This window comes from Mobula hypostoma, chromosome 10, assembly GCF_963921235.1.
Source record: "Mobula hypostoma chromosome 10, sMobHyp1.1, whole genome shotgun sequence".
In the NCBI taxonomy this organism is placed as follows: Eukaryota; Metazoa; Chordata; class Chondrichthyes; order Myliobatiformes; family Myliobatidae; genus Mobula; species Mobula hypostoma.
The window spans coordinates 40,724,268-40,739,063 of record NC_086106.1 but is presented as its reverse complement, the minus strand read 5'-3'; the positions used below and the strand labels follow the sequence as shown (position 1 = coordinate 40,739,063).

At 44.3% G+C, this 14,796-nt stretch overlaps 1 protein-coding gene across 1 annotated transcript in view; it reads left to right on the top strand.

Annotated features, from left to right (window-relative positions):
* The window catches only part of sympk (symplekin), a 122,381-nt gene extending 111,960 nt beyond the window's left edge, over positions 1-10,421 (top strand). The window contains exons 25-26 of the mRNA XM_063060383.1: positions 5,830-6,477; positions 9,339-10,421. Coding sequence (XP_062916453.1) covers positions 5,830-6,477; positions 9,339-9,638 — 948 coding nt within the window. The 3' untranslated portion in view covers positions 9,639-10,421. The remainder of the gene's footprint in view (positions 1-5,829; positions 6,478-9,338) is intronic.
* The last annotated feature ends 4,375 nt before the right edge of the window (positions 10,422-14,796 follow it).

The window sequence follows — 14,796 nt, the reverse complement described above, 5'->3', positions numbered from 1 at the left end:
TCTACTACCCACTCTTTGGCTTCTTCCATTGAGCCAATGTCTAATCCAATTTACCACCTCTCCATGTATACCTAGCGACTGAATTTTCCTAACTACCCTCCCATGCGGAACCTTGTCAAAGGCCTTACTGAAGTCCATGTGGACAATATCCACTGCCTTCCCTTCATCCACTTTCCTGGTGACCTCCTCGAAAAACTCCAACAGATTGGTCAAACATGACCTACCACGCACAAAGCCATGTTGACTCTCCCTAATAAGTCCCTTAGTACTCCCTCCAATAATTTACCTACTACTGACGTTAAACTTACTGGCCTATAATTTCCCGGATTACTTTTCGATCCGTTTTTCAACAACGGAACAACATGAGCCACTCTCCAATCCTCCGGCACCTCACCTGTAGACAGCGACATTTTAAATATTTCTTCCAGGGCCCCTGCAATTTCAACACTAGTCTCCTTCAAGGTCCGAGGGAACTCCCTGTCAGATCCCGGGGATTTATCCACTTCAATTTTCCTCAAGACCTCCTCCTTTTCGATCTGTACAGTTTCCATGATCTCAGTACTTGTTTCCCTTAATTCCATAGACTTCATGCCAGTTTCCTTAGTAAATGCAGACGCAAAATACCTATTTAAGATCTCCCCCATTTCCTTTGGTTCCGCACATAGCCGACCACTCTGATCTTCAAAAGGACCGATTTTATCCCTTACAATCCTTTTGCTCTTAATATACCTGTAAAAGCTCTTTGGATTATCCTTCACTTTGACTGCCAAGGCAACCTCATGTCTTCTTTTAGCCCTCCTGATTTCTTTCTTAAGTATTTTCTTGCACTTCTTATACTCCTCAAGCACCTTATTTACTCCCTGCTTCCTATACATGTCATACAACTCCCTCTTCTTCTTTATCAGAGTTGCAATATCCCTTGAGAACCAAGGTTCCTTATTCCTATTCACTTTGCCTTTAATCCTGACAGGAACATACAAATTCTGCACTCTCAAAATTTCCCCTTTGAAGGCTTCCCACCTACCGATCACATCTTTGTCAGAGAACAACCTGTCCCAATCCACGCTCTTTAGATCCTTTCTCATTTCTTCAAATTTGGCCTTCTTCCAGTTCAGAACCTCAACCCCGGGACCAGATCTATCCTTGTCCATGATCAAGCTGAAACTAATGGTGTTATGATCACTGGAACCAAAGTGCTCCCCTACACAGACTTCTGTCACTTGTCCTAACTCGTTTCCTAACAGGAGATCCAATATTGCATCCCCTTTAGTTGGTCCCTCTATATATTGATTTAGAAAACTTTCCTGAACACATTTTACAAACTCTAAACCATCTAGACCCCTAACAGTATGGGAGTCCCAATCAATATATGGAAAATTAAAATCCCCTACCACCACAACTTTATGTTTCCTGCAGTTGCCTGCTACCTCTCTGCAGATTTGCTCTTCCAATTCTCGTTGACTATTGGGTGGTGTGTAATACAATCCCACTAATGTGGCCATACCTTTCCTGTTTCTCAGCTCCACCCATAAGGACTCGGTAGACAAGCCCTCTAAATCTGTCCTGCCTGAGCACTGCTGTAATATTTTCCCTAACAAGCAATGCTACTCCCTCACCTTTCATTCCTCTGCCTCGATCACATCTGAAACATCGGAACCCTGGAATATTAAGCTGCCAGTCCTGCCCCTCCTGTAGCCAAGTTTCACTAATTGCTATAACATCATAATTCCACGTGTCAATCCACGCCCTCAACTCGTCTGCCTTCCCCGCAATACTCCTAGCATTGAAATATATACACCTCAGAAGATTTTTACCACCACTCACAACCTTTCTATTGGCGGATTTGCTTGAACTTTTAACATCATTTATTTTCACCCCAGCCACACTGTCAGCTCTGGCACTCTGGTTCCCATCCCCCTGCAAATCTAGTTTAAAGCCTCCCCAATAGCACTAACAAACCTCCCTGAAAGGATATTGGTCCCCCTGTAGTTCAAGTGTAACCCGTCTCTCTTGTACAGGTCCCACCTGCCCCAGAAGAGGTCCCAATGATCCTGAAATCTGAAACCCTGCCCCCTACACCAGTTCCTCAGCCACTTGTTCATCCTCCAGAGCATCCTATTCCTACCCTCACTGGCACCTAGCACAGGTAGCAATCCTGAGATTACCACCCTCGAGGTCCTGCTTTTCAACTTCCTACCAAGCTCTCTATACTCACTCTCCAGGACCTCCTCACTCTTCCTTGCTATGTCATTGGTACCGATGTACACCACGACATCTGGCTGGTCACCCTCCCACTTCAGAATGTCATGCAATCGATCAGAGACATGCTTGACCCTGGTACCCGGGAGGCAACAAACCATCCTGGATTCTCTGTCACGACCACAGAACCTCCTATCTGCACCTGTAACTATCAAGTCCCCTATCAGTACCACTCTCCTCTTTCTCCCCCCTCCCTACTGCACTGCAGAGCCAGACTCAGTGCCAGAGATCCGGCTACTGCAGCTTGTCTCAGGTAAGTCATCCCCCCCAACAGTATCCAATGCGGTATACTTGTTGAGGGGAATGGCCACAGGGGAACCCTGCTCTGCCTGCCCTTTCCTCTTCCCTCGCCTGACAGTGACCCAATTTCCCGTCCTCTGCTCCTTTGGGATAACTACCTCCCTGTAGCTTCTATCTATAATTTCCTCATTCTCCCGAATGATCCGGAGGTCATCCAGCTCCTGCTCCAGTTCCCTAATGCGGTTTGTTAGGAGCTGCAGCTGGATGCACTTCTTGCAGGTGTCGTTGTCAGGGACACTGGAGGGCTCCTTGACTTCCCACATCCTGCAAGAGGAGCATTCCAACATCCTGCCTGGCATTCTCTCTACTCTAAACAATCTGAACAAAAAAACTTAACGGAACCTACCCTGGCCTTTGCCTGTTCTCGCCGAAGCCTGTTTGAGCCAAAGCCGTCCCACTCTGACTCAGTCCACTCCGACGATGGCCGCTACAACGATGGCTGCTGTATATGGCAGTCTGCTTTTAAACTTTGGCGCGCTACGTCACGCGCCTGCGCAGTGCAGACCCTTCTCCTCGAGCAATAACAAGTAGGGTAGATGGAGGAGAATGGATTGATGTTCCGTACTTGGATTTTCAGAAGGCCTTTGACAAGGTTCCACACATGACTCTGCTTAAGCTATGAGCCCATGGTATTAAAGGAAAGATTCTAGTAGGGATAAAATGGTGACTGATTGGCAGGAGGCAAAGAGTGGGAATAAAGGGAGCCTTTTCTGACTGGCTGCCGGTGATTAGTGGTGTCCCACTGCGGTCTGTGTTGGGACCAATTCTTTTTTTCACTATATGTCAATGATTTGGATGATAGAATTGATGGCTTTGTTGCAAAGTTTGCAGGTGATACAAAGATAGGTGGAGGGGTAGGTAGTTTTGAGAAAGTAGAGAAGCTGCAGAAGGACATGGATAGATTAGGTGAATGGGTAAAAAAGTGGCAGATAGCAAACAGTGTCATGAAGTGTATGGTCATGCGCTTTGGTAGAAGCAATGAGCTAGAGAGAAAATACAAAAACCTGAGGCACAGATGGGCTTGGAAGTCCTTGTGCAGGATTCCCTGAAATTTTCAGGTGAGGAAGGCAAATGCAATGTTAGTATTCGTTTCAAGAAGACTAGAATATAAAAGCAAGAATGTAATGTTCAGACTTTATAAAGCACTGGTGAGGCCTTACTTGGAGTATTGTGAGCAATTTTGGGCCCCTTACCTTACAAAGGATGTGCTAAAACTGGAGAGGGTTCAAAGGAGGTCGATGAAAATGGTTCCAGGAGTGAACAGCTTGTCATACCTAGAGCCTTTGACTCTAGGTCTGTATTCACTAGAATTCAGAAGAATGAGTATTGACCAAATTGAAACTTTTTGAATGGAGAAAGGCCTTGATAGACTGGATGTGGAGAGTATGTTTCCTCTGGTGGGAGAGCTAAGACCAGAGGACATAGCCCCAAAATAGAGGAGTGTCCTTTTAGCACAGAGATGAGGAGGAATTTCTTTGGCCACAGAGTAGTCAATCTGTGGAATTCGTTGCCACAGGCAGCTTTGGAGGCCAAGTCTTTATGTACATTTAAGGCATAGGTTTATAGTTTCTTAATTGGTCAGAGCATGAAGGGATATGAGGGGAAGGCAGGGGATTGAGGCTGAGAGGACAAAAGGATCAGCCATGATGAAATAGCAGAGCAGACGATCGGTCAGATGGCATAATTCTGGTCTTGTGGTCTTGCGTCTGTGAGTCCTCCACATCTGTGATGGTTACTTTCTGGAGAGTTGTCGCCCCCTTGTATTCGAGTTCCTTACTTTTAAACAGTTGAAATGTCACATTTTCATCTTGTGGCTCGAGGTCACCGAACCCACCTCGGTCACCTTATTGGTTCCGGTGCAGTTACAACCAGCATTGCTCTGTGGTCTTTTCCCTCAGCCTCGTGCCTTTTGTTCTTTTCAACTCTGACTGGTTCAAACCAGGTTACTCAGACACACAGCCTCCTCCCCTCCCTGTGTTACTAAGGGGTAAATCCTTGTAACAATGGATACACTGTCCATTTAGAAATTTGATGATGGAGGGAAAACACTGCGCTCCTTGAGATGAATCTGCGCTGAACTCTATAGCAGGACGAATTCATGAACTTCTAAGACGTAAACCAACACTTAGACACCACTCAAGCCAATACTGTAAGGTGTAATAGTTGGCACGTGTGAGAATCTGTAATAATTATTGTTGCTTAGTCTAGTAACTGTGTGTTTGTTGTTCCTTGGTTGGGTGCTGGAAGTCATAGAATGAATACAGACCTTTCATCCCATTGAGTCGGCACTTGCTATTAACACTAATGCCACATTAACCTCATATGGGTAAACTTAAATGTTCAGATGATTCTTTCAGAAAAAGTCTGCAGATGCTGGAAATCTAAAACATAAACAGAAGAATATTGAAAACAATGTTGTTTCTCTCTCCCTTGACGCTATTTGACCTGCTGAGTGTTTCCAGTATTTTATTGTTATTTTAGAGATTCAGATATCTATTATTTTTTTATTTAGAGATACAGCACAGAAACTGGCCCTTACAGTCCAGTGAACCCATGCTGTGCAGTTACTCCTGTGTAACCAGTTAATCTGTATACTCCTGGAATGTGGGAGGAAACTAGTCATGGAGAGGACACGTAAACTTCTAGAGAGTCGCAGAATTGAACCTATGTCGCTGGTGCTGTAATAGTGTTAGGCTAACTGCTATAATAGTGTTAGGCTAACTGCTATGCTACCGTGTCGCCTCCAGCCTGCGTTGTTCGTGTGCTTGCTAGAATAAGGAAATTACCATGCTTCAAAAAAGCAGCATCCATCATTAAGAACCCCCATCACCCAGGACATGACCTCATCTCATTGCTACCATGAAGAAGATGGTACAGGAGCCTGAAGACACAAACAGCATTCCAGGAACAGCTTCTTCCCCTCTGCCATCAGATTTCTGAATGGACAGTGAACCCATGAACACTGTCTCAGTATGCCTATTTAATTTAAATATATAGTTTTCACTATTATGTATTGCAGTGTACTGCTGCCACAAAACAACAAATTTCATGACATTTGCCAGTGATTTTAAACCTGATTGCGATAGTGATGTATGTGTCGTCCCCCTAATGACTCACTGGGTTGTTGATCAAAAACTTCTTTAGTTCTAGTTCTGCAAGTTGTGTTCTATAAATCTGCTAATTTGGGGACTGAAAACAGTAGCTCTAAAGCTACCTCAGAGCTAGCTCCCTCATTGATGACGGTTTGGACTGTTTCCCATTGCTTTGTAGGAAGAGCTGCAGCACCTGACCGTTGCTCACACGCAGAAGGATATGATCACTATGCGCCTGGCTCAAGAAAAAGCCCTCAAGAGGAAGCTGGAGGAAGAGCAGAAGTTCAAGCAGATGGCAGCCCAATTACACCCCCATCATGCTGCCCTCACTCCACCAAAGCTTGGAGTTTTGAAGTCCCCTGGACAGACTGCCTCCACCTCCCCAAGCCTGAAGCCTCCCACCCAAGCTCCGAGCCCTGCTGTACAGGTTCCATCAAGCTCCCCTATCCAGAGTGTGCCAAATGCCCCTGCTCAGGCTCCTCCAGACTCTTCCAGTAAGCCTGCTGCCAGCCCACCTGTAGAGACCTCCCAAGCCCCTGCCAGCCAGCCTGCTGTCAGCCCTGTGGTAGAGATGGCCCCGAACACGGTCGACCAGGCTGTGCGTGCTCCGCCCAGTCTGGTGGCTGCGTCCTCCACAGTGCCACCAAAGGACGAGCCGATGGAAGTTGGCGACAGTGTCAGTGATCCTGAAGGTATTGGAGACACCTCACAACCGACGATCATCATAAACGTGAAGGAGGAAGAGGAGAGGCCGATGGCGTTGGATGAACCATCCCAGGGAGTAGTTGTCATGGAGACTGGACGTGAAGGACAGATTGTACTCAAGGTAAGAGAACTTAATTATAAGCCTATAGCTACACAATGTAATACATAGTCATACAACATTGGAATCAGGCCCTTTGGCCCATTGAGTGTGTGCTGACCATCAACCTCCCAATGACACAAATCCCCCTTTATTCTCCCCACTTTCCCATCAAATTACCCTGAATTTTACCCACACACTAGGTGGCCACTGACCCACATTCCTTTGGGAGGTGGGAGGAGAGTGTAGCACCTAGGGGTAATCCTTATGATTAGACCACAGAGACAGCATCCAAGATTCAAGATCGTTTCATGTCATTTCCTGTACGTATGTGTACAAGGGAACAAAATAATTGTTACTCCAGATCTGATGCAGCACAAAAATATCACAGAAGATGAAGGACACAATATTAAAACAAACAAATTATACATAGATTTGTTGTATGACCATAAAGTGACTCTAGTCTGTACATAAGGTGATTGACAAGAAAAATACAGTAGTGGAGGAGTTAGTGATTGAAGGTTTTGATCAGCCTTGCTGCTTGGAGAAAGTAGCTGTTTTTAACCTTGGTAGTGCTGGCATGGATGCTACGTGGTCTCCTCCCTAATGGGAATGGGACAGACTAGACTGTTCACGAGTAATATATTGGTAGGATCTTTCATGATGTTACTGCCCCTCTTCCGGCACCTTTCTGTGTCTAGGTCCCTGATTGTGAATAGGCCAAGGTCAGGAGCGAACCAGTCTCTTGTGCTTTGAGGCAGCGGCTCTACCCACTGTGTCACCCACACACCGTCTGGAGTGTTAGAGTTGCAGTGTGCTGGTGATCAGCGGGGCAACTGAATCTGCATTGTTCTACCTGCTGACCATCTGAGTTGCAGGCAAGATAAAATCTGCAGATGCTGGAAATCCGAGCAACACACACTAAAAGTGACTGGAGGAACTCAGCAGGCCAGGCAGCATCATCGAGAACCGTCGACGTTTTGGGCCGAAACCCAAAGGAGAAAAAAGCTGAGGAGTAGATTTTAAAAGGTGGGGGAGGGGAAAGAGGAATACAAAATGATAGGGGGAAGGATGAAGTAAAGAGCTGGGAGATTGGTGAAAGAGACAGAAGGCCATGGAAGAAAGAAAAGGAGGAGGAGCATACTTCTGATTTTATTTATTAATTGAAGGGTGTAATGAAATACAGTACAACATGTTTCATAAAATTTTCTCATCTGTTTTACAAATCCATTGTCTATAAACACTGTACAGATTAATTGCACATCCAGATGAAAGATGCATCTTAATTGTCATTAGATCATCCAAATGTTCCACTTCTAGTCTGTTTCTGGATTAACATTTAAATGAATCACTAAGATTGAATTCACATTCGCAGTCAGCGCTAGGAAATGTTCTGACAGTCAACAAGAATTGATGGTTCAAATTCTTCCTCATAGCTCAACATATCAACATCTTAATTGAACCAGTGTTAACTTTCTCAGAAATGATAAATTTGAAACCACAATATTGTTAGGATATTTTTGAGGCAATGCTTTCGTCGTAGTTCGTAATAGTAGCTGAGTATTATTTTGTCAGTTGTACAACATTCTCTTTTCCAAATTCAAAATTGGTTTCATTTGTAATAGCAACAGGGTCTAAAGCTTGCCGGCCATTGTCAGGAGATCTATTATCCAAGTGGTTACACATACTTTGAATGAATTGATGCACAGACATGCAAACTATTCTGTAGAAATGAAATTTTACCTTGTTCTAACAGTTTTTAATTTAAAAATTTGTATCAGATTATGATTTTTTTTAAAGATGCTGATCTAAAATATCAGAATATAGGATTTTTCACATCAAACAAACACATACTCACAAGTAAATGATGTCAGGCAGTCAAAACAACTGACAGGCGCAATGGCAAAAAAAATGTTTTGCCTAGATGGTGTTGGCGCTCAATGCTTTTTTTTAGCAGAGCTATCGAATTCCATTCTGTGTTTATTGTTGCAATTTGTAACAGTTTTATAACTTGAAACATTGATAATGTAACAACATCGAAGTGCTAAAATGTTTCAAAGTAAAGGTTGGATTAATTGCAGGATATTTCGTAATTATATTAGCATAATTTCAAAATTATGTTAACATATGGAAAGAAAATTCTAGCTATGTGTGTGGGAGCGTTTTAGTTCTTGCGCAGCTGTGCACCCACGCAGCTTGAACAGTGAGCCAGGAGATGGTGAATCTTTATAATTCATTTCCACAAATGGCTGTGGAGAACAAGTCATTGGGTATATTTAAAGTGGAGGTTGATAGGTTCTTGATTAGGAAGGATATCAAAGGTTATGGGGAAGAGGCAGGAGAATGGAGTTGAGGGAAAATAAATCAGCCTTGATGGAATGGTGGAGCAGACTAGATGAACCACATGGTCTCATCCTGCTCCTTTGTCTTATTGGTCAATCTCTGGAAGGTGTGGGTGGAGCTAGACTGTTGGGGGTGTGGTGGAGGGAGGAGAGGAGATGGGGGTGAGGGAGGTGGTTGGGGTGAGGAAAGGGGTGGGGTGTGAGGGATATGGGGTTAAGTGGTGGTGGTGGGCGGAGAGAGGGAGGGAGTTGTGGGGAAGGGGGTGACGGAGGCGGTGTGGTTGGAGGGAGAGGGTAGTGGGGTATGAGGAGGTGGTAGGGAGTGGGGGGTGTGCATTGGAAGAAGGGAGGGTATGCTGCAGTGTGGAAAGAGGGTGGCGGGGATGGGCGTGTTGGTGGGACATTATGCTAAGCCTGGTCTGCACTGTTGTTGTCCTAAACAAGCTGTTTCTGGTGATTGGGGAGTTGAGGTGTGGGTGATGGTGGTGGTGGTTGAACAAGCTGCCCTTTGACTGGCATCTGTCTAATTTGATTTTGGAACAGGATCCAAAAGCCAGCGAACAAACCGGTCAACAGCCACTGCTCCACGAAGTGGGACAGCTGGTAGCACCAGATGTCACGGAGCAGGTGATCCTGGTCCGCGATGACCCACCGGTGGCAGAGGAGGAGCCAACGTCCGGCGGCGGGCAATCAGCCAGCCTCCCAGAACAGGCAAACGGGCAGGGCTTGTCCAGTGCGGCTCTTGAGAAGAATGGCGAGGGGGCTGAGAAGAGCCAGGCAGCAGGAGACAGCGATCAACAGCCCATCACCAAACGCAAATCTGCTGTGAGGAAAATCAGTTAAGAGCGATTCGTGGTACATATCCATGTTATGCAAGCTGATTATTAACAAAATACAAGCTTAAAAGGACAAATAAAAGTTTCACACTTCAAAGGAAAGTGAAAGATGTAGTTTGTCACTGAACTTTCCTGTTCCAGGAGTTGTGCCAGGGATCTGATTTGATTTTTATTTTTTTAAAGTCCAGTTAGGTCCATATTGGGCTGTAATTGAATAACCAGTCACTGTTTAGATAGTAATGGTTGAAGAAAGAGCAGTGGTTGGATACCTTGCTCTTCTTTGACCAGTAGCTCCAGTACACATCAGTTGTGCTAGCTCTCTGTATTGTCATTTCCAACTGTCGGACGTGCCCAGAATTGGGATTGAACCCACATCTTTTACTTCACTCTGCCCAGCTGCTGAACTCAAGTTCCCGATATTATCCAAGCATGCCAAGCAGATTCTGAACACTGGTAATATCCAACTCATCCCATTTTCTGGCACCTCATGTAAAGCGCCACTGATGTGATGGGGGAGAAGGAAGACTACCTATTCTACTTGTATTTATGCAACAAAGAAAGTGGAGCCTACCTTGGAATCGGAGATGAATTTGGAAGGAGCTGTCTTCAGAATTCCTTATGTTTACTGTGTGTTCAGAGACTTGAACTTATTTCTTAAGCAATTGCACCAATGTAATAGACTTAATTTCATTCTGATTGATGTTCATTTGGCAAAACCTGTTCATATTTCCTTTGAAATTCTACAAAGAATGTTTTTTTATTTCGAAGTGTTTTAAGTATGGCTCTTTGACCTTGTGTAATGTGACTGTGTCATGTGCAGTGGGCCGGCTGCTGGGGAGTTTTACATCTGAAGCTGTAAGAATGTGAAATGAATAAAAGTTTGGAGAGTTGGCAACATGTATATAAAAGTTAGTGTCTGTATTTAAACTCAGATTGAGAGGGAGTTACTTAGTGCAGCTCTGGGTCTGTACAGACACAACTGTGATGTTACACTCAGTGGCTACTTTATTAGGTATAGGAGTGTACCTAATAAAGTGGCCACAGGATTGGAACCCGGTGTCATCTCCTGCTGTAGCACGTTCAAAGGTCAAGTTTAATGTCAGAGAAATGTATACAATATACATCCTGAAATGCTTTTTCTTCACAAAATATCCACGAAAACAGAGAAGTGCCCCAAAGAATGAACGACAGTTAAATGTGAGAACCCCAAAGTACCCCCCAGCTCCCCCCTCCAGCGTGCGAGCAACGATTCCCCCTCCACCCACCAGCAAAAATAAACGTGCATCAGTACAATCACCAAGCCCAAGTGTGTGCTAAGCGATAGCAAAGACATAGACCTTGCACTTACCTCAAAAGCTTCGCATTTCATCCAAATTCGACAACCCACAGGTTCTGTTTCTCCCTGGCAAGGTAGAGGGAGGTGTCCCCCATTTTCACAGCGAGTGGGAGACATAACAACAACCTGCTGGTTTACAATCTTAAAAGTCTGTTTTGTTGCTTTTTTTGAGCCCTGTGTCCGAAGATCGTAAAGACCTCGGGTCTTCGGGCCCACAGCAAAAGATTTTCCAGCCTCCCCGATGACACACAAGTTTCCGGCCGTGACACTGACCCTTGATCCACCCGTCTCCAGAGCTCCGAGATCTTGGGCTTCCGAACACGATCGAGATTCTCAGGCATGTCAAATAGCGGCCAGTCGTGGAACCCCGAGAACGGGTCCTTTTCCTGCAGAGAACCGAAGCCTGTGTGTAGCTCCAGGTCAGGGTCTTCAAAAGAACCCAGAAAGGAAAAAATAAAGATATTAAAGGCAGAAATAGAGCTGTTTTCGAAGATGCAAGCAAAGGAGTCGCCACTAGGCGCCATCATCCCTCCTAAGCTTCACCCCCACTTCAAGATTCCGCATGTTCATTCAGAGATACTCTTCTGCACACCACTGTTGTGACGTAGTTATCTGAGTCACTGTCATCTTGCTGTCAGTCTGGCCATATCCCCCGACCTCTCATTAACAAGGCGCTTTCACCCACAGAACTGCTGCTCGCTGGATGATGTTTTTGTTTTTGGCACCATTCTCTGTAAACTGTTAGAGACTGTTGTACAAGAAAATCCCAGGAGATGAGAGCTATACAGTGACACTCAAAGGTTTGGGCACCCTGGTCAAAATTTCTGTTACTGTGAATAGCTAAGCGTGTAAAAGATGAACTGATTTCCAAAAGGCATAAGGTTAAAGATGACACTTTTCTTTAACACCTTAAGCAAGAAAACTTTTTTATTTCCATCTTTTACAGTTTCAAAATAACAAAAAAGGAAAAGGGCCCGAAGCAAAAGATTGGGCACCCTGCACGGCAGTACTTAGTAACATCCCCTTTGGCAAGTATTAGAGCTTGTAAATGCTTTTTGTAGTAGCTAAGAGTCTTTCAATTCTTGTTTGGGGGATTTTTGCCCATTCTTCCTTGCAAAAGGCTTCTAGTTCTGTGAGATTCTTGGGCCGTCTTGCATGCAGTGCTCTTTTGAGGTCTATCCACAGATTCTCGATGGTGTTTAGGTCAGGGGACTGTGAGGGCCATGGCAAAACCTTCAGCTTGCACCTCTTGAGGTAGTCCATTGTGGATTTTGAGGTGTGTTTAGGTTCATTATCCTGTTGTAGAAGCCATCCTCTTTTCATCTTTGGCTTTTTTACAGACGGTGTGATGTTTGCTTCCAGAATTTGCTGGTATTTAATTGAATTCATTCTTCCCTCTACCAGTAAATGTTCCCCATGCCACTGGCTGCAACACAAGCCCAAGGCATGATCGATCCACCCCTGTGCTTAACAGTTGGAGAGGGATTCCTTTCATGAAATTCTGCACCCTTTTTTCTCCAAACATACCTTTGCTCATTGCGGCCAAAAAGTTCTATTCAGAAGGTTCAAAGGAGCATCTAAACAAGCCTGATGCATTTTGGAAACAAGTCCTCTGGAGTGATGAAGTTAAAATAGAACTTTTTGGCTGCAATAAGCAAAGATATGTCTTAAGTACAGCCATGCAGGGTGCCCAACCTTCTGCTTTGGGCCTTTCTCCTTTTTTGTTCTGTTGAAACTGTAAAAGATATAAAGAAGTTTTCTTGTTTAAAATATTAAAGAAATGTGTCATCTTTAACTTTATGCCTTTTGGAAATCAGCTCATCTTCTACTTGCTTAGCTATTCACAGTAACAGCAATTTTGACCAGGGGTGCCCAAACTTTTGCATGCCACTGTATACAGGCCCCTGAACAGTACCCAGGAAGTGGGATATAATTTTCGTTGGGAAACAGAAAAGGCAATGTTATGATTGTCATGGGGGATTTCAATATGTAGGTGGATTAGGAAAACCAGGTTAAGAGGGAATTTGTAGAATACCTATGAGATGGCTTTTTAGAATAGCTTGTGGTTGAGCTCACTATGGGATGGGTAATTCTGGATTGGGTGTTGCAGGTTTGATTAGGGAGCTTAAGGTAAGGGAACCCTTGGGAGACAGTGATCATAATATCATAGAATTCACCCGGCAATTTGAGAGGGAGTAGCTAAAGTCGGATGTATTACAGTAGAGTAAAGGGAATTGCAGAGGAACGAGAGAGGAGCTGGCTAAAGTAGATTTGAAGGGGACACCAGCAGGGATGACAGCAGAACAACAATGGCTGGAGTTTACGGAGGCAGTTCGGAAGGCACCGGATAGCTACATCCCAAAGGTGGAGTATTCTAAAGGAAGGGTTCCCAACCTGGGCTCCATTGTGCCCTTGCTTAATGCCCATGGTCCATGGCATAAAGATGGGAACCCCTGTTCTAAAGGGAGGATGAGGAAACTGTGGACGACAGTGAAGTCAAAGACAGCATAAAAGCCAAAGAGAGGGCATATAATAGAGGAAAAAAATAGTGGAACGTTGGATGGAGGATTGGGAAGTTTGAAAACCCAACAAAATAACCAGGAGAGAAAAATGAAATATGAAGGTAGCTACCCAAAAATATCAGAGAATACAGAAGTTTTATCAGATACATTAGGAATAAAAGAAAGGTGAGAGTTGATAATGGACTGCTACAAAATGATACTGGAGAGGTAGTAATGGGGCATAAAGAAACGGCAGATGAACTTAATAAATATTTTGCGTTCAGTCTTCACTGTGAAAGACACTGTGGTATGCCAGAAGTTCAGAAGTGTCAGGACAGAAGTGAGTGTAGTTGCTTGGGAACCTGAAAGATCTGAAGTTAGGTAAGTTACCTGGACCTGGGACTACACCTCTGAAAGATGTAGCTGAAGAGATTGTGTAATGATCTGAGTTCTTGAATGGTTCTGGAGGCCTGGAAAATTGCAAATGTCACGTTAAGGAGGGAAGCAGAAGAAAGCAAATTATAGGCCAGTTAGCCTGACTTCAGTGGTTGGGAAGATATTGGAGTCCATTATTAAGGATGAGTTTTCAGCGATCTTGGAGGCACATGATAAAATAGGCCAAAGTCAGCATGACTTGTTTTGGGAAACTTGCCTGACAAATCTGTTGGAATTCTTTGAGAAAATAATAAGCAGGATAGAGAAAGGAGAGTCAGTGGATCTTGTTTCCTTGGATTTTCAAAAGATCTTTGACAAAGTGCCACACATGAGCTGTTTAACAAGGGCCCATGGTATTAAGGGAAAGGTATGAGCATGGACACATGATTGGCAAGAGGCACAGAGTTGGAATAAAAGGGGCCTATTCTGGTTGGCTGCTGGTGACAAGTGGGGTTCCACAGGGGTCTATATTGGGGTCGCTTCTTTTCATATTGCATGTCAATGATTTGGATGATAGAATTGATGACTTTGTGGCCAGGTTTGCAGGTGATATGAAGTTGGGTGGAAGGGCAGGTGCTGTTGAGGTAGGAATTTTGCAGAAGAATTTGAACAGATTGGGATAATGGGCAAAGAAGTGGGAGATAGAATATTGTGTAGGGAGTGTATGATTATGCACTTTAGTAGAAGGAGTTAAGGTGTGGACTATTTTCTAATCTACAGAGGGAGAAATTTCAAAAATCAGAGCTACAAAAGAATTTTAGGAACTCTCTAAAGCGTAAAGTGCAGCTTGAGCCAGTGGTAAGGAAGGGAAATGAAATCTTAGCATTTATTTCGAGAGGACTAAAATAGAAGAACAAAGATGAGACTTCATAGGGCTTTGGTCAGACTGCTCT